Here is a 21,086-nt window from a genome sequence, read left to right on the forward strand (position 1 = left end):
CATCTATGTTTTCAGACACAAAGCTGCATTAATATTTATTTGCCTTCTTTCATAAGAAAATGATTTATATAACGAGCTTAGCAGATATTTTGAAAGAATCACAAGACATTTGAAACATCATGAATTGAAACAAATGTGTATTTGAATATCTAATTAATTTTCAAAAATTCCAAGTCAATGAAATTGAATATGTTTTTATTTGAATACCATATGTTGCCATGATGTATTTTTATCCTCATTTGGAAAAAACCCACAGAGCAGAGTTAACATTCATTGCTGTCTTCTCTCCTCTTTTCCTATAAGAGTAGCAGGTATTGACCAGAGAATGCCTGCAAACATTTCACAAATAACTTCTCTCCTTAGCTGCCACTTTTTCACACATAAGTTCCTTTGCAGCTAATTCTAACCTATACTATTTGCTACACGTTATTCCTTAGACTAAATTACTTCTTTCTAAAATCTTTTGTTTGTTCTTTTTAGTTATAGATGACAGTGGAATGCATTTTGATATACATACATACATGGAGTACAACTTCACATTTTTGTGGTTGTACATATGTAGGGTTACACTGATCATGTATTCATATATGAACACAAGAAAGTTATGAGTGATTGATTCTACTTTCTTTCCTAGTCTCATCCCCCCTCTCTTCCCTTCATTCCTTTTTGTCTAATCCAGTGAACTTGTATTCTTCCCTCCTCTCCACTTATTGAGAGCTAGCATCCGCCTATCAGAGAGAACATCTAGCTTTTGGTTGTTTTGGGATTGGCTTATTAAACTTAGCATGATAGTCTCCAGTTTATCCATTTACTGGCAACCGCCATAATTTCATTCTTCTTTATGGCTGAATAATATTCCCTTGGGTATATATATATATATATATATATATATATATATATATATATATATATATATATATCACATTAGCTATGTCCATTCATCTGTTGAAGAGCACCTAGGTTGGTTCCATAGCTTAGCAATTGTGAGTTGAGCTGCTGTTATCATTGATGAGACTGCATCACTATAGTATGCTGATTTTAACGGTCTAAATTACTTCTCAGTTGACAAAAATTCATAGGAGTCCTGGAGACAGCAGAGATGCTTTCAAGTTCACTTGCTAACTCCAGAACTTTTGGACAAATTATTTACTCTGCAGACCTCAATTTCTTCATCAATAAAATGAACACAATGGTCCTCCCTCAGAGAATTCAGTTGAGGATACACAGGCTGCTTACAGAGGACCTGGCATAAAGCCTGGCACACTCAACATCTAAGAAGCAATTCAGAGACTTCAGCAGCACCTGTGCAGCTCCCAGCACAGCCTGTTCTAGGGCTTCTCATCCCTTCCCTGCCTCCCCTCACTTGCCTGTGGTTTTCTCCAATTTCCTCACCTTTCCTTTCAAAATCTCTTCTCACAAAAATCTGAAGCCCAGTGATAGTTGTGTAATTAACAGAGAATAGCTTAAATCATTATTCTTGTCAGGGAAAAATATAGATGTCAATAGGAATCAAAGTCTCTGATTAAAGGCAGGGCACTCTAACAAAGAATTTCCAGGCCTTGGTGAGCTGGAGGGAGGAGAAAGGAGCTGGGTCTCAGGCCCCTGTAACACTCTCCCACTGCAGTTCCTGGGAACCCCCACTGGAGCTGGCCCAGATGCAGAGATGAAGGAGGTAAGCCCTAGCTGTATGCCTTGCACAGGGGCTTCCAAAAGGCCACAACTAGGGCTTACTTGACATTCCTGCTCCTCTACACTCAGGAAGCAGGCAGAACTGATGAGCCCACCTGGGCAGGCAGAAAAGATATGTAATACATCCTAGGAGCTATTCCATGGGACTCACAGGTTGTGATCAGAACATCTGGAAAGACCCCTTTGGATTCTTTTCTGGGTGTTCAGCTTTAAGAGGGACCCTGGAAAACCACAGTCATCCACAAGAGAACAAGAATGACCAGGAGGCACATAAAACTGGAGGGAAATGTTAACCTGGAAAAGACCAAGACTGATGGCTATCTCTACACACTTAGCAGCACTCTTGTCCGGGAAGATTGTTCTTCTCAATAGTTCCAAGGAAGAATGAGGGTTGATGGGTGGAAAGTCAAGGGACATTGAGTTTGGCTGAATAACAACATTAACCTTTATGAACAGGCTGCATCCTAAGACTGGGCACTCCCTGTCACCAAGTGATGAAATACAGGCAGAGTGACCCCAGGGTTGGGATAGTAAGAATCACCTTCAGAGAATGGCTTTGGAATACATATCTTTTTGTTTGTTTACCTTATAGAAAACTTTTTATTTATAAATAGTTTAAAAATTTCCATTAAAAATAAATTTATCTAATAGTTGCAAAATTAAGAACATTACCCCCCAACAGCTGTATATTCCTTCATCCACACTCATCCATTGTCAACATTTTACCCATTTGCTCTATTGTTTAGACTTTCTCACTTACTCTTTCTCTCAGACTTGATGATTTTTAAAGTCCCTTATTTACTAAGAACTCTGATTCTACATGTTGAGGCTTCTTTCCTGGTATAGGTTGAGCGCTCCTAATTGACAAATCCAAAATGCTCCCAAATCTGAAACATTTTGGGTGCTGACATGATGCTCAACAAGTTTTGTTTCTCAGAGCTTTGCAAATTTTGGATATTTGGATTAAGAATGTTCAGCCACTTAAGTATGCAGAAATCCCCAAATCCCCCCCCCAAAAAAAAAACCTCTGAAATCTGAAGCATTTTGCACAAGGAATACTCAACCTGTGATAGAGGTTTAGAAAAACTGGAATCCTGCTGGTAGTGCTTTTCACTACACTTAGTAGAAAACCTGAACTCCCTAGGGAGTTTGGCCTGGGCCATCTCCCTGATCTCACCTCTTATCACTCCTGTTCTGATCAACATGCAGCCAGTTCACAGGTTTTGCTTTCTTCCTCATATTTGCTAAGATCATTCCTGGCTCAGGGATTTTGCCCTTCCTTAATTCCTTTGCCTTAAATCCCCAATCCTCTTCACTGCCTTTCACATGGCTGATTGTTCCAGTATTCCCTGACCTTCTAAGCTCTCCCTAAAACCCTTAAGCTATTCTTTCACATTCGCTCCTGTGGCCCCATATTACCCTCTGTAATGATCCTACTTGCCTTCTGACTTTACCATGTTGAGATTTCTTTCAAAGTCCACATGTAATTAATTATACAGCAGTGCTGTACACAGGTGAATTTGTCTTGTGTGTCTTTTTCTAGGATTACTTTTTGTCTACTCGGAGGCTGGGAAACTGCCTCCAAATGGTCCATCAAGTTGGAGGTGGTATATGTGGTTTCATCCAGAGGTCTGAGCCTTTTCCTTGTACATCAATATTCTGGCAAATCTCATTATTTCTGATCACCCTGAGCCTGGTTCCTTGCTTTGGATGAAGTGCAAATGCTCATGAATGTGAAGCTGGCCTCCTTCACCACTGCAGAAGAACATCTAGAATCCCAGATGATGGACATGGCTGTTAGTTACAAGGCCTGAAGAGAAAGGAATAAACCAGCCCTAGGAAAAACAATTGTTGAAAGTTTCTGTTTATTCACTTAACTTGGTAAGTAAGAGTAATTATTTAACAGAGAAAAAGAAATTCACCACTTAATGGGAGGGAAAATGCAGATTTTAACAGCTTTAAAAGGATAGTATCCTATAGTTGCCACTAAGTCCATTTATCTGAGAGGTGGTATATATAAAGAATAAGAGAACAAAATCTGGAGGCAGACTTCCTGGGGTCTGAATCCCAGTTTATGACTTAATTGCTGTGTGACTCTGGGCAAGATATTAATCTCTGTTCCTCAGTTTGCCCATCAATAGTATAAACTACTAATAGTACTAAGCTCTCAGGGCTATTAGAATTAATGTAGTTAACGGAAGTAAAGTACTTACAGAAATACTGAGTACATTAACAGTGCCTACTTCTTTACAATAAAGCATTTGCTGTTAAGTTTTCTTATGTTCCACCTCTAATTAAATAAGAGAGAAAATTTTATATCTGCAAAATGCCTTAATATACATTACCCAATTTTGATCCTAACAATAGCCTGGTGTCTTTGGTAAAAGAAATTTCTTCTTTATTCTATAGATAGCCACAGGTTCAAGGTCATGTAGCTGTTAAATGGCTGATTCTAACAAGAAACCTAGTCTTTAGTCTTTAGTCTCTGAACGTGGTGGCCTCTCTGTTGCAGTCTGTGGTCTCTGTCACTAACCACAGTCATTGGTTCAACTTTGAAACAAATGCTACCTTTTAAGGACATACTGCTTTGTAAGGCTTACAACCAAAAGCCTCTCTTAAACCCTATAGAACATGAGAATCTTTAAAATAAAAAGGTAGAACAAACTAAGGGCAAATGAAAAGTCTTATTTGAACTTTAAGCTATTTTCTGACCCAAACAAGGGTACATCACTTTCATTCACACTCACAAACAACATGCAGATAAACACACAGAGACCAGTTATTTTTCCTGTCTCATCTAAGCAAAATGTTGAAAGAAAACAATCCAGGGAAAAATTAGCTTTGCAAAAGTCCTTTGAGTAAGAAAGGCCTGGACTTCTGGTAGCTGTCTCGGTAGGGTACGTCTTTTTATTTTTAAACATGATATACATAATTTGAGGATTATCTTAAGCCTTCACCAACCATGGCTCTCCAAACTCTCCTTACTATGAGAGGAGGTCCAGCCTTGGCAAGGTTAATGGTGATGCCTTACGGTAATTACTGGGAAAAAAAAAACAAAAAACATCATTTCATAGTTTAATACCATGATATCATTCCCATCAATATCCTTTTTATTTTCATTTTTGCCCATCACAGTGAGAAAAGCAGAAAGCTTAATTTGATTTACACAGAGAAAAAACAAACCCTAAATGAACTTTTTTTTTTTTTTATTGAGGGAGGGGGCTGAAAGGAGAAAAGGTCAACCAGCTGGTTTTCATCTATATGCCATAATTCTCTGTTTAGTTTACACTATTAAACTCCAAAGCTTTTCTTTAATCTTAACTGTTACAGTATGCCTTATTGCAGATTCTATCATGTCGCACTCCTGATAGGGTTTCAGACTTTGGCAAAGCACCATCCCCCAAGCTGGTCCTTGCCATATGGGTAGTAAATACATCCAACATTTTTTCATTGGCGCCTGCATCATTATGTTTTGTCACCAATGCCTTCTTGGGTTTTCAGTAAATTGCTGCATACACTGTGGTTTGGAGATACTGAGATGATGTACAGTTTATCTGTACACAGCCGGGTCCTTATTAGGGCTTCTCTGTCCTGTTATCCTTTTGTGGATAACCTTAACAACCATTTGTTGAAGGTGGCAGGGAGGGGGTGTGAGCAGAGAAATTGCCAAAGGAAATGAAAACAGAAAGCAGGAGCAGCCATCAGGAGGGCAAACTATTTTGCAGGAGTCCTTAAGCCAGGATGGGGGAAAGAGAAGAGCAGCCCAACTTACCTGATCTGTCTTCATTTTGCGAGTCACATCTTCGGCACAGCTCTGGGATGGTCTTGAGTGATGTGACTGAATACTGAATGGGAAGCCAAAGGAGAAAGGTGTAAAATAGCAAGTTAAAATGAGAACATTCATTCAAATAGGCTGGGGGGAGGTAATAAAAACACAAGAAGAGATACCTGGATGCTTTGGAAGTCTATCTCATTATACCTTAAATGGCAGCATCCTAAGCTTCACCTACAAGCATCTAAGCAGATGCAGATTAAAAAGAGGGCTGCTGACAGTCCTTCTTAAACTAACAAAGTGGGATGTAGCCAGCAGATGCTCCATCTCTCCTCACTTCTGCTACTTGGGAAAGATGGAAGAATTATATGACCTTAAGAGCTTCCAGAAGATGGCTATAACATTTGCATTCCGAATTCTCAACTGTGTATCATTATGAAAAACAGAGGAGTTATTATTATTATTATCATTGTTGTTGTTGTTGTTGTTATTATCTGTGGTGCTAGGGTCTAAATCCAGGGCCTTGATAATGCCAAGCAAACTTGCATTCTGAATCAGTTTTATACAGGAAGAGCCAAGTGGAGGAGCAACTGGCTTCCAAGGCAGTTAGGGGACACGTCTGTGTTGGATGCTGACTGGACAATGCAAATGTCCCTAATGTTGTCACTTATCACAGATTTTATTCTGTAGCATCTGTGGTCTCTGTGGGAAATACCAGAGTAATATCATAAAAAGTGAGAAGAGCATGATTCTGTGTTTGAAAGCTCATGTGTTTCACGTACAGATTAGTCTGAATTGAAAGAAACCACCTTTCATGCTTAGTCCAAGCACTGACTCAGGGGCTGGCTATCAGGATAACAAATTATGACATAGGAGACACAAAATCGGAAGAGCTAAAACAAATGTAAAATCAATAGCTATGATTTATGGTGAGTACATTTGATGCCAATCAATCTTTCTTTAGAGACGGGTGTTTTAAAACAAAATAAATAGGATGAACTCTTTCTTTAATCAAAGGCCAAGCAGGGACTGTCTTCAATTATGCACATACTTTAATTTGTAAAATGCAGCTTACTAAAAATATTTTTGCTCTGTACCTCTAAGAACAATGTTCTGATGTAAATGAGAATGTATCATAAATTACTTCACCAGTACAAAATTTGGGGGACTTGTGAGAAAACATTTATTCTAGAAGAAAAATGATCACTGGAAGCTCATTAGGATTATTCTAGCATTGCAAGTGAGAAATGTGTAATTAGGACACATTTTTCAATACGGAGGTTCTTTAGTTAGTGTGATTTTGATGGATGAAGCAAAGAATCTTCATGGAGACCTCCAGTGCTTTCTGCAGGCTATCAGCACAGCAAGATGGAGGGGGGTGCAGTCGTGCCTATTGTCAGTTTGCCAATTGCACTTCACAAACAAATTAAATTTCCAGTATTTCCAAGTGAAAAATGAAATCTCAAATGACTAATTAGAGAAATTATTCTTACCTATCTGATGCAATAGCATCCTATTTATGTTAGCCATTCCTCAGAGATTACTGGTACTTTAGCAGGTTCACTAGATATGCAGATGGAGGGATGATGGTCTCTTAAACCAAAATGGAAACCCAAAGTGTTTTCCCCTTTTATATAATATTCTTTGCGGCAGTGGGGGGGGGGGCGGTCATCAAGGTTAATATTTTTTTTTTTTTTTTTCAAATATTTATTTATTTTTTTTAGTTCTTGGCATACACAACATCTTTGTTTGTATGTGGTGCTGAGGATCGAACCCAGGCCGCAAGCATGCCAGGCGAGCACGCTACCGCTTGAGCCACATCCCCAGCCCCCAAGGTTAATATTGAGAAGACATTTTTCTTGGTACTAATAAAATAATTTATGTTTATGGCCAAGTACAAGCTCTTGAAGGAATATAGGAGCTTCATAGGACCAACTGATAGAGATTAAATAATTACATAAACTATAATTCAATTAAATTTTTTTTGTTTTGTTTTCCAAATACCCCATGAATGACTCTCCGACAAATACTCTTCCTCCTTCTCTCTCTCTCTCTCTCTTTTTTCCAAGGCAAAATTCTAGATAGAGGAAATTTAAGATTGATTGTGTTTAAATATAGTTAGTGACAAATTCAATAAGGTTTGCTCACTGACTTTAATGAAATACATCTTATTAAAATGGGTGATCTCCTATCTGCGTTTCTAGACACATGCCTCCTAGCTCCCATCCCAATATCAGACTCATTAGGATCTCTGATTTATTAGTTGTTGTTCCAACTCTTCCTTTTTGACCACAAAAGCCCACGTGTGCAGTAAGTTTTAATTTGATGAGGTTTGAATTTGAACAGCACCAGCTGCCTGGCTGGTATGGGGATGGGGTCACAGGCAGAGACTAACGTAACGGAGCAGCCCACTGCCTCAACCTACATCCCTCCCCACCACCCACAGCTATATAAAAATGTCACTTCTGGGAAGGCATACATTTGAATTCCTCACATGAAAACTTAGCCATTTGAGGGATAATGACCTCGAAGGAAAAGTCACGTCCTGCTCCTGGGAATGGACATAAAAAAGCACATCAATCTAAGGAAAGGTTGATGCGTTGGCCAGAAAATTAAAGTCTGGGGTAATTTTAAGGATGTGTGGAATGTAAAATCAGCTCTGACCTGAACAAATCTGTCATTTTTTATAAAAAAAAAAAAACACTAGAAAAAAAAAGTAATTTGTATTTGGATAGAGGATCAAACTTAAAGGAACTCTGTAAAGATGGTTAAGATGTGATGGGAAGAAATACAGTGGAAACAATTTACAAAATCAACATGCAAAAAACATTTCATATTTACAAATTTGGGAATGAGCACAAAACCCAGGAATCTCCCTTATGAGAGTACATTGTGCTACCATCTGGGAGCTAAAACGGAAGACTTCCCAGGCCTTCATCCCAATTCATAAGACAGATGGCCTTTTATAAGCAGCTGTCAGATGGCCAACTACCTCATTGTCAGGACAATGGCCAGCTCCCAGGGCAGTAAACTATTGTCATTTTGGCCCCATCAGAACCAAAGCCCAATGCATTTTCCTTGTTTGCTGTCCACCAATCCAAGTTTTATAGCCTCTTCTCTTGATTCTTATTATCCTTGGGTGATAAGAAGTGAGAGAGGGCTTGATGTTGTTGGAGAAACGCGGTGTGTATTTCCTTTCACTAACTTGTCCTAATGTATTCCTTTTCTAGAATCTTCCAGAGGTTATTTTCACTGTGGGAAAATTCTTTCTTATATAAACTTCTTTTCCACTTTTCTACCATGTCTCAAGAAGAGTCCTTGCCAGAATTTAACCAGGTGCCCCAGCTTCTACAATGTCCTGTCCATCCAAAGTCTAGTTCTCCCTCTATTCCTTTACTCCAGGGTCCCTCTTGCCTGCAATGATTTATTCTAGCCATGCAATACCAAGGTCTGTATTTGTCGTGCCTTCTCCACAAAGCCCTGGCTGATTGTTTTTTCCCTAGCTGGCCTTTCTCAAGTCTTCTCTTGGTAAATTTCTGTCTTGTCTTGTGTTTGGTTGTTTCCTCTGTATAAGGGTTGGTTCCCATACATGCTCGTGGGAAAGGATGATGTCTTTGACTTCTTCGTGTGCATGGCACATAAGGACTAATTAACTGAGGGAAATACCAGGATGTACATACATTTTACTACTCTTGGGCACAATTCTATAGATGTTCAAAAGAGCTTTTTCATGTTTAGGCAGTAAGTGGGAATTTCCTCCAAGCCTTCATATTGGCACTAGAATTAGTTTCCCAAAATACAAATGTGATTTAAGTGTGTTTCCATTTCAAATCCTTCAGGGGCTCTGCACAGCCTATAGGACAAAGGCCATGTGTCCTAGCATAGCATGAGCTCAGCTACATCTCTCATTATTGTCTACTTCTCTTTTGATTGTAGCAAAAAAAAAAATATTTTGTGTTCACCTGTTGTTTTACCTATCTATACCCTTTAATATGTGCTATTCCATCTACTAAATGCGATTCTATCCAGATGCAAATTCCTTCTAATTCTTTAAGATTTATCTGGATGTCATTTCTATAATATCTTTTCTGACTCTTCCAGATGGAATAAAATGTCAGCTTTCCAAGTGTGTTCTCTGGACCAGTGGTATCAATACTACCCAGGAATTCATTAGGAACTCACATTCTTGGGAGCCATCCCATAGCTACTGAGTTCAGAACTCTGATTATGGGGCCTAAAATGTATTTTTTACAGCCCTTCAGGGGGTTCTGAGGAATTCTGGGGTTCAAGAACTAATGCTCTGTATTTTTCCTTATTTTAGTCATTCATCCATTACAGAATCTATCACAAAACATTTCATCTATATATTTACATAAATGCTTTCTCTGCTTCTTGAGGGTGTGGTGGCCAACATTTTATTTATCTAAGACACTAAATATTTATTAAAGTGGATTAAATGCATTCATCTAGATAGTTTGTGATTTCAGACTCAGTAATAATAACTGAAGTGACCTTAGAAAAACCTATAATTACAAATGTAACAATAAAATCATGATACACTTAAAAGAAAAATACTCTCAATATGCTAACAGTAGGAGTACTCATTGATGTCTAAGTCTTTTGAGTAAAAGATATGATTTGTAGCCAGAAGATTTGGATTCAAGTGGCAGCTCTGACATTTATTTAACTTTGTGGTTCTGCACAAATAAATTATTTCATATCCTGGGACTTAGTTTCCCTATCTGTAAAACACAAACAATTATATAAGATAATATGGGTGAAGTCATTTAGTAAACTTTTATGTGGAATTAAAAGTTTGTCTCTTCTTTGTAACCTTTTCTATGAGTGTCCACAGCCCTTTCCTCATTTTTTATTCCTGATAGTTAAGTTGATTTTAAGCGTAGAATCAGAAATGGGAAATAATGGTGCAGGAAGAGAGGAGGTGAGCTGGAATGAAAGGAAAGATGGTTCGGCCCATCACAGCATATTATTTGACTTATCTTTATTCTTTCTTCACCCAAGAGAGTTTGGGGCTGATGGCCGGCACTGAAAACTCAGCTTCAACGATCTACATACTGTGGGGTCGGGCTCCAAATTCCTCAATAGGACACCCATAGCACAAGAGTTAATAACTACAATCAACAAATGGGACTTACTCAAACTAAAAAGTTTTTTCTCAGCAAAAGAAACAATAAGAGAGGTAAATAGGGAGCCTACATCCTGGGAACAAATCTTTACTCCTCACACTTCAGATAGAGCCCTAATATCCAGAGTATACAAAGAACTCAAAAAATTAGACAATAAGATAACAAATAACCCAATCAACAAATGGGCCAAGGACCTGAACAGACACTTCTCAGAGGAGGACATACAATCAATCAATAAGTACATGAAAAAATGCTCACCATCTTTAGCAGTCAGAGAAATGCAAATCAAAACCACCCTAAAATACCATCTCACTCCAGTAAGATTGGCAGCCATTATGAAGTCAAACAACAACAAGTGCTGGCGAGGATGTGGTGAAAAGGGTACACTTGTACATTGCTGGTGGGACTGAATATTGATGCAACCAATTTGGAAAGCAGTATGGAGATTTCTTGGAAAGCTTGGAATGGAACCACCATTTGACCCAGCTATTCCCCTTCTCGGTCTATTCCCTAGTCAAATGCCATAAACCCTGAAAAACCAAGCATTACGCAGGTACGGGGATCATCGCGTACATCGAATGGTTCATAGCAGCACAATTCACAATAGCAAGACTGTGGAACCAACCTAGATGCCCTTCAATAGACGAATGGATAAAAAAAAAATGTGGCATTTATACACAATGGAGTATTACTCTGCATTAAAAAATGACAAAATCATGGAATTTGCAGGGAAATGGATGGCATTAGAGCAGATTATGCTAAGTGAAGCTAGCCAATCCCTAAAAAACAAATGCCAAATGTCTTCTTTGATATAAGGAGAGTAACTAAGAACAGAGTAGGGACGAAGAGCACGAGAAGAAGATTAACATTAAATAGGAATGAGAGGTGGGAGGGAAAGGGAGAGAGAAGGGAAATTGCATGGAAATGGAAGGAGACCCTCAGGGTTATACAAAATTACATACAAGAGGAAGTGAGGGGAAAGGGAAAAAAATAGAAGGGGGAGAAATGAATGACAGTAGAGGGGGTAGAGAGAGAAGAGGGGAGGGGAGGGGATAGTAGAGGATAGGAAAGGCAGTAGAATACAACAGACACTAGTATGGCAATATGTAAATCAATGGATGTGTAACTGATATGATTCTGCAATCTGTATATGGGGTAAAAATGGGAGTTCATAACCCACTTGAATCAAAGTGTGAAATATGATATATCAAGAACTATGTAATGTTTTGAACAACCAACAATAAAAATTAAAAAAAAAAAGAAAAAAGAAAACTCAGCTTCAGACTGCATAGTTGATATGACACAAGAAAATTCTACATATCCCAGTTTATACCAGTTTTGTCACTCTGCCATGCAAAACAGTTGAAGCATGCATGGGATTTATAACAACAGTGAATGATTTCTACATTGGGCTATGGGGATCTCTGACCACCCTACATATTGTTTGGGACTGAAAAGCTTTGGCCCCTATTCCTGAAAATGAGAGCCAGTTGGGTGGACAAGCAGACATTACTCAAATGGAAATGAGCCACAGAAAATGAAAGAACAACACCCCCAGCACCTTTTCAAGCTAGCGACTTTTAAATAACTAAGGTCCCACTAGGTTTCCAAAAGAAACAATTAAGCCTTCCATCCAAACAACCATCATGAAGTTCATGATTTCTCATAGAGCCTTCCAAAATTTAGACAGGATCTTAACAGGCATACAATAAAAACAAGGACAGTAACGTGTACAAGCACAACAGGCCATGAAGGCAAAGAGACACAGCCAGAGAGATTTTCAGAGCATACTATTTTTCCAAAATGTTGTCGACCTCATCAAAGGCTTGCCCTTCCAATTCAGGAAGAATGCCCTGGCTTCGTGGCCCTCTGAGAATGTGGCACTAAGTCCACCCCTGCATCTCCAGCCTTCTGTGTGTGCTCACCTGTCATCTTCTCCCACCTCCTGAGGACCATGCCCTCCCAGCCATCATCCCTGCCTCCTTCCCTCCTTAGCCTCTTTCTTGATATCAGCTTCCCTCTGGATCCTATAAAAATTAAGAAGCACCCCTGCCACCTCAGAATGTTCTGCCACCTGACTGATGATGGGCTTTCCTGCTCTTGGGTTTGTTAGCCATCTTTGTGAAGGAATGGTCTCTGTTCTTATCTCTATTTCCTCATCTTTGCATTTACACCTCCTGTCACCCTGACATGGTCCTCCCACCACCTCACAGACACTGTGCTTGCCATGGCCACCAAGGGCCTTAACTGGAAAATCCAGTTGGTACTTTCACTCCTCATCTTGCTACTACTGACCAACTTGTCTTTAAGTTCCTTAAACCCTGTTCCCCCTTTTTGGATTCCTTAGTTTTCTTTTTATGTCTAAAAATTTCCTTACAGTTTCTTTTATACTAGTTCCCCCAACACACAACTTGCAGGATTATACTTCTGTGTAGTTTCTTCCTCAGGATACTCTTGGCTTTCATATTCCATGTTTTCACAGATGACTTAACTGCTCCCACAGTTCCCGCCGCCACCTTTCCACAGAACAGATAAGGATGGTCCACGTGTTCTTATATCTATCCCATTCTGCTTTAAGTACATTTATTTTCACCCATTGCCTAATTGCCAATAATGAAAAATATCACACTGCACCCTATTTTTAAAGGCATTTGATTTTTGCCCTGGCTCCTTATTTTTATATTTTCCATTTTCCAAGAGTTTTAAATACTTAATAATAATACAATTATTTTATGCTAGATCTTATTTCTGATGAGTATTTGGGAAAACTCAGTAACTCTTTTTGACCATTTTAAGAGTAAGCCAGGAAACGGCTATAGGACATCAACATATAATTTGCCTTTTCTGGATTAGATGATTCCTAATTTATTTCCTGAAAAGTATTAAGGAAACAAATTTTAAAATAGCATATGATGTTAGAAGAAGGTGTGAGGTTTTTGATAATGTGGGGCTGAAGAGGAGGAATGAGAGGGAATTTGTACTCAAGTACAGGACATTGTGAAAACACTACAAAAAAGATGAGTCATTCAAAATAGTTGCTAAAATGAGATCATATTGGGAAGCACTAAGAAAAATTTGAATACAAACAGAGCAGGTTAAATGCTGGAAGGGAAGGGCTGGTAGGACAGTGATACAGGAATGGAGCAGCCAGCATTGGTCACCTTCTAGGAAAGCGGGAGAAAACAGGGTTCATCTTTCTCTGATGATATTAGCTTCCCTCTGGATCCTAAAAAATTAAGAAGCACCCCTGCCACCTCAGGATGTTCTGCCGCCTGACTGATCATGGGCTTTCCTTGCTAGAGTGGAAGGGCAAGCCAGGTTGTTTGTATCTTGAATATCTTTCTACTCTGTTCCATACCTAAACTCATGTATCCTTTACACACCCCAACTCATGGCTGATGTCCACTTGAGAGGTTCTCCACCCCCTTCCTCAAGGTCTCCCACTGCTGTGAAATGGGTCTTTGCTGAAATGTAATAAAATTGGGGCAAATGTCAGGACACTGAATTGAGTAAAAAGTGGTATGCAAAAAAATCAGAAGAGGGCCAGGTAGCTCAGTGACAATGATGCCCAGACTACAAGGAATCTTTTTTTCCCCCATCAGAATGTAAAAGCTCACTAAAATGAGATTGGTTTTGACCTAAGAATTTTTATTTTTCCATCAGACAGTAATTCAAGCACCTCAGAAAATGAATCAACAAAATTTTATGTGATTACTCTGGGTTACAATGACTTGGATCAAAAGGGATAGTAAAGAGGAAGGACACATATTTCTCTATCTTAATCTCATATTAAGACTTCCACAAAAAATAGTTTCAGCAATTACCAAAAAGGTAAATTTTTACCAAAGTTTCAGTCAGAATGATACAGAAAGGCAACAAAAATTCTTGCAAAGAGGAAAAGATTATTTTAATCACTTTTATTTGTATGTGTACTTATGTATGTATCTATATTAACATGTTCACACATGTGGCTGTATGTATATGTGTACGCATATGTACAAGTATATATACTTATGTGTATATGAGTGTGTGTTTATATAATATATATGAATTTTCAAGTTTTTACCCATAAAATCCAAGGTGATAAGTAAAGATAATCATTATCGTTTTATAGAAGGGCAACATGAAATACAGTAAAATTCAAAGATTTGCTTAAGTTCCCTTTAGCTGGTTTTATTTTATTCATTTATAATATATACCAACTCCCTTACTACCCAGAAGCAATCTGTAATCACTTCAGTGCCAAATGGGGATAGTGATGGGTGAAATGGCTGGTCTTAGGGACACCTCCATTCAACCAAGTTGCTCAGAGGGAAAAGTAATGTGTCAACAGTTCTGTATGTAAGTCCTGATCCTGCCACTTGCCCATCTGTAACCTGTGAAGATCACACCACCTCTGCAAACCTCAACTTTCTCATCTACAAAATGGGATGAAAGAAGAGCCTGTCCCCCAGAGGGAATGTGTGGCCTGAAGAACATAATTGACCTAAAGAGTTGAGCTCAGTGTGTGGCATAGTGGGCGAGTGATGATGGGTGGTGGCTTCAACAGATTCCTAGTGCAGTGTCTGCTGCATTCAGTCTTGGATATGATACTATTTTTAAGAACAGCAAGTTGGCCCTTCTTAATAAAATAAACACGCCATGGCTCCTAAGAATTCCAGAGGGTTTTTGTTTTTGTTTTAATTCTGGAGGGATCTGGCTCCCAGAGGAAAAAAGAAAGAAATCTGTAAACCCATTTGCAGTGACAGAAAAGCCCTGCTTTGAACCTTGTGTTTATGTGTGTCATCACCTCTCTCTCACAGATTCGCATTTATTGCACAACGTTCTGCCCTTTTTGATGGCAGAGTTACAAGAATGTATAGTTTAAAGTCTGCATTTTGCAAAGGATGTGCATTATTTTTGAGTCTGGGAAACTTCAAAATAATTTGGTTGCCTTCTGTGTTTTGTCTCATTAGGTAAAGGAAAAAAAAAACTAGTTGTTTTTTAAACCAATATACAGCTTATGCTTTAATTAAAACAAGAACCAGGCTCATGACCAGAGGGGAAAACCATGAAACACAAAGCCTAAACTACGTAATAGGGCTATGGCTGGAGACTCAGAAGAGGCGTTTTCAACTCCAACATGATTTTTGTAAACATCTTTTTCAAGTGTAATGTGCGTTTTCCTCCCCACTCCTACCATTTAAACAGGAAAGTGGCAAAAGGGCCCTGAGAGATGAAGGTTTATGGAATCCTAAAAATAAAAGCATGTTCATGGGAAATGACATTTCTTTTTATGCCAATAACTTAGCACACTGAAAATATTTTCATTTTTTTTCAATTTTAGCATTTGAATAATTTCCATTTACCCTGAAAGCAGCTGTAACATTCATTGCTCCTAGTTTACCTAAATAGGCTAACAATCATTTCAATATTTATGAGATTATATCTGCTCTTTTTTCCATGAAATCACTGCATAAGAACAGTACAATTCTGGCATATTTAAGGCATTAAACTTAGATGCACTGAATTATATTAAAATAATCTTCTATGCTGTAAATCAAAGTAGAGCTTGCCCACTTCCAAGGGGATTAACATAGATCAGTATCCTCAGTACTACCAACATTTTGGGTTGGGTAATTCTTCCTTGTAAGGGATTGTCTACAACCAGCAGGGGATGTTTATAAACCTCCCTGGTCTCTCTACCCATTAGATGCCAGTAGTATTTCCCCAGTATAACAATAAAAAATGTCCCAGGTATTGCCAAATATTCTTGGGGTGGGGTGGGGAGGGAAGTAAAAATTCCCTGATGTGAAACACTGTGTTAAACCACACTCATCTTGTAGAGCCAGTCAAGTGTTATAACTGCAAGTGAATATTCTGGAGACAGATGCTCCTGACTAGGTGGGGGACATTCAACAAGGTATATAAGATCTCCATGCGTCCTTCCTCCTCTGACAGATGGAGATGCTAAGGGCACCTCCTTCACAGGACTGTTGTGAGGATTGAAGGAGATAATGCCTGTCCTACAGTCAGCTCAATAAACATCAGGCATTATTATCGCTTCATCAATTCTATATACTTGCAAACTTGATTCAAGCTTAACTGGAGGTTAAATATCCAAATGAAAGAAACATTTAAAGGGGGAAGTCTGGGTGGGGTTACACTATTACAGATGGACATTTTTATTTATGTTTCAGAGTGATCGAGTTATAGAAACTCAACTATTGCATAATCTTGTAGCCTAATTTGCTAAACAGTTTTAGTTATTGCTTAGCATATTTTATCTTTCAAGTAGAGCTTCCTAATTCATCAAAATTATGGGCTGCTGCCAGATGATTCCTCTGTAAATACAACTGCTCTGTTGTGTTTAAAAAAAAAAAAAATCTTGACAGCATGCCTGGTCTTTTCCCTTGAGTTCTTTCTTCACCATTGGTCATATAAATATTATTGTATTATTCACTGAAATAATAACAAAAGCTACCATTTTAAAGAGTAATTTGCCATGTGCCAAGCTAAGTGTTTCACATACATTATTATTTCACCCAATCCTCAAAACAATCTTAAAAGATAGGTGAGAATCTCAGAGAGGTGAAGTTAATGTGCCCCAAATCATCCAGCCAGCAAAAGTTAGAACAAGATAGGAACCTAGGCTGGCTGCCTTCAAAGCCTGTGTCCTCATTTTTCTTTCTTTCCTTTTTTTTTTTTTATTCTTTTTAATACCAGGAATTGAACCCAAGGAGACTTAACTACTAAGCCACATCTCCAGCTCTTTTTAGTTTTTCTTTTAAGACAGGATCTCACTAAATTGCATAAGGCCTTGCTAAGTTGCTGAGGCTGGCCTCAAACTAGCAATCTTCCTGCCTCAGTCTCCCGAGTCACAGGCTTGCGCCACCACCACAACCTTATTATCCAACCCAGAGAGCTATCTCCCAATTCTTAATCATAACACAAGTTTCCTTTTCTACAACACGTTCCATCCTTCCCTCATAAGTCCATAGTTTCATTATTTTCCTTGTTCTTTCACCACTTAAATCAAAATACCTTGAAGGGAGTGGTCATAAGACAACTATTCTCTGAACACTTTCAAGTAATTGAGAGACCAACCACAGATAACAGAAAGATATCATGGGAAGAAGGAAACTCACTTCACATTAAATTTGAATGAGGATAAATTAAAACTGTCTGAAAGCTAAAATAGGAAAGGTTGAATTAACATTTTTTCTGATACAATAATAAAGAAAAATCATCAGATTATAAAAGAGGTAATTCATCAAATTCATCTCAGGGATCTAAATCTGATGTTACTTCAAGGTAATTAGTAAAGCAGAGGAATAAAACTGTTACAAGAGGTGGGTAAAGTAAGTTCATCATTTCCAAACAATTTCCAGGGGTGACCTAAAGTTTTGGACCCTGAGAGATCAACAGATGATGAAGTCAGATATTGTGAGCTCCTGGAAAGAAAAGTTTTATGTCTAGCTCAGAAACAGCACATGTCCCACCACAGACTTGAGAGCCCAATGTTTCTGGGGCACTAGATGCCAAGATGTCTGTGGGTGTGGCAGAACTGACTAGGTGGCCAAGGATAAGTCACATGGAGCTCTAAGCAAGGCACATGTAGACAATTCACTCAGAGCAGCCCTGAGTGAACCTGAAGAAGCAGAAAGTTTGTGAGTGTTATAGGAACTTAAAGAATCATCAGCCACAGTATTACATAATTAATAGAACCTCAAGGTCAGCTGGTCCAGTTGCTAAAGAGTTTTAGTTATTGCTTAGCTTATGACTTTTCCTGAATATTCCCAAACCAGTGTCCAGTTTGTGCTTTGATACCTACAGTGACTGAAAAAAAATCCCTTTATTTTTTATCAATTAATAAATGTCAATTTGGCTTCAATCTGTGTTGTTATGAACTGTGGAGAATGCTGGCATGGAGCAGCCAGATATATAAGAAAATTGAGAATTAAAATTCATAAGATTGATTATGTGCATACTCAGACAATCAATAGTTTTGACAACACTGGAACAGATTAGGAATGGGAGGCTCAATGAGTTAAGTGCCTTGCCCTTCTAAGCTTGCACATAATTAGGTGGGGTTCACTTCTTGGTCCAGAGACCTTCAAACCACACTTTGATTACCACACAGAGTTCCTTGCTTTCAATTTCTAAATGTAGTCCTAGGAGTTGCTAATAAACAGATGACAATAAAGTATGAATTTGAAGGTAGAAGATCTTGAAAGCATTGTTTACAAGAAGTAACACTTTTTTAAAAGAAGTAATACTTACAGATATGTCATCACTAAAGTCAATTTCATCCAAATCAAGATATTCAGGGGCTTCCATTATTCTTCTTTGCACATTTTGAGTAAGATCAAATACTTATGATTTCCTGGCAAAGACAGAAATAAAAAAGAAAGGCAAAATGTTAGCTGTTTATAGCCAAAAATATTATCTATATTTAAACAAACATGAAAGTGAAAGATAATCAGGTGCCAGTATATTTCCAGAGTATATTCAGAGTATATTTCCCCTCTCCAAAGCCCCTCACTGGGCTTTCCAGAAGCAGGAGCACAGCTCCTCCACAGACCCCAGCATGGCTCCCCAGACAGCAGCCATAATTCTGTGCTTTACCTGATTTGCACTTGCTTGCCTTTGCCAGAGCAATAACATGGGTCAGAATTTTCCCCTATGATCAATGTTAGGATTCACTCCAATACACACCCTGCTCTCACCATACCCTGGGTGCACGTACGGGATTCAAAGAAAGGGAACCAGCCTGGGACTCTTAGGAAAACCATATTCATGTATTTCCTGAAGGCATATCCTTGGATTCTGTGCATAGAGCAATGAATACTAGGATCTCTACCACAATCATAGAAGTATAAGATACCAACTAATCTAGAGTAACAGCTATTTTAGAATTTGTGGTACAACATCCCATACAATTCTAAAAAGCTAAAAAGCTAAAAATCAAGAGGGTGGGGAGGGAGAAAGAATGAATGAATTAAGGAAAGAAAGAAAGGAAGGAAGCCTTCTTCTAAGTCTAAATCAGATTGAAGCCACAATTATTACATTGCCCTCTGCCTTAAACAGCTTTGTCTGACTGTGCCAGAGTGACCTGACACAGGCACCAGAATGTCCTCCGTCAGCACTTGCCTCGGGGCTGCCTGTGGCAATCCTTTAAACCTGTCAAGGTAAGATGCATTGCCTCTCACTTCATCTTCCCATCACTTATCATCATCACCGTTGGCAGTGGCAGTGGCACCTACAGATGTCAAGAGCAGAAATATAGATCTCCTGGCAGTGCCTTGGTGTGCAATTATCTTCTGCCAAACCAATTCTCAGATACTGAAAGAAAATTATATTTCCCACAACTTGTCTTTCTTATTATAAAAATTGTCTTATACACCCAGACTTGAGTATTTGAAATGATCCATTTTTCTCTCTTAGTTCTCTAATCAAGGTGTTCCTTGCTGAACAGAAAAGAGCCATTACTGGAGAGCGAAAGTGCATCTAGGCTGATGAAAATGGGCTTCTGAATACAAGATCAAGTGCAAAAATGCTTGTTTTTTTTTTTTTAAAAGGAAACTCTTACTCTAAATGCATTGCCTTCTTATTCGAGCTATTTCTCTCTCTTTTTTAAGCTATGTAAAATGTGTTATTACAATAAAGAGGAAAAAAATCATTCCTCAAACCTATCACCTAATTTTTCCTGTTTCCTTGCCTTTTTTTCCTCACACACATGCATCATTTTTTACATAGTTTTATTTATATCAGGTAAAGAGTCCCAAGAAAAAATTTAGAATGCTATTTTTACAATCAAGTGAGATAATCTACTTATGATAAATGGATAAAGTTCTTCTGAAATCATAAGGTTTTTTTTTTTGGGGGGGGAGGGGTGCATCCTGAGGACTGAACTCAGGGACACTCAACCACTGAGACACATCCCCAGCCCGTTTTTTTTTTTGTATTTTATTTAGAGACAAGGTTTCACTGAGTTGCTTAGCACACCTTGCTGTTGCTGAGGCTGGCTTTGAACTCTCTATCCTCCTGCCTCAGCCTCCCAAGCTGCTGGGATTATAGGCGTGTGCCACATGTCCTGCTGAAATCACAAGTTTTTAAAAGAAAAGAAAATCAAATTTGTATTTGTAAAAATAATTTTAAGCCAGAAATTTTGTTATTGACAGAAATCCTAAAATAGGTGCTCAAGCAAATAGTTGGGTATAAAAATACATTACTTTTCCTTGTAATCCTTACAGAACTTTTCAGAGGAAAACACACACATTTGTACTTGAGAATTACTCAAAATAACTTTCTCTTTCTGGATTTCAGCTCATCAGCTAACAGTCTTTCTTCCAATCTAATTTCATTTCACTAAATCTGTCCTTCACAATGACTAGCTGATCTACAGACTCTTCCTGTGCCTTGGTGAACAACACAAAGATGATATGGTACAAATAAACAAACAAAACAGGGGAGCTGCATGCTAATCCTTTCTTGGA

The 21,086-nt window shown here is 38.4% G+C and overlaps 1 protein-coding gene across 2 annotated transcripts in view; it reads right to left on the reverse strand.

The window, feature by feature from the left end:
- LOC107143175 (synuclein alpha interacting protein) overlaps positions 1–21,086 on the reverse strand; it is a 160,788-nt gene that overhangs the window by 63,571 nt on the left and 76,131 nt on the right. For both annotated transcript variants that reach the window (XM_048811848.1, XM_015486774.2), the window contains exons 2-3: positions 18,871–18,973; positions 5,462–5,534 (exon numbers count right to left, since the gene is read on the reverse strand). In XM_048811848.1, coding sequence (XP_048667805.1) covers positions 5,462–5,534; positions 18,871–18,927 — 130 coding nt within the window. In that variant the 5' untranslated portion in view covers positions 18,928–18,973. The remainder of the gene's footprint in view (positions 1–5,461; positions 5,535–18,870; positions 18,974–21,086) is intronic.

Source organism: Marmota marmota, unplaced genomic scaffold, assembly GCF_001458135.2.
Source record: "Marmota marmota marmota unplaced genomic scaffold, marMar, whole genome shotgun sequence".
Lineage (NCBI taxonomy): Eukaryota > Metazoa > Chordata > Mammalia > Rodentia > Sciuridae > Marmota > Marmota marmota.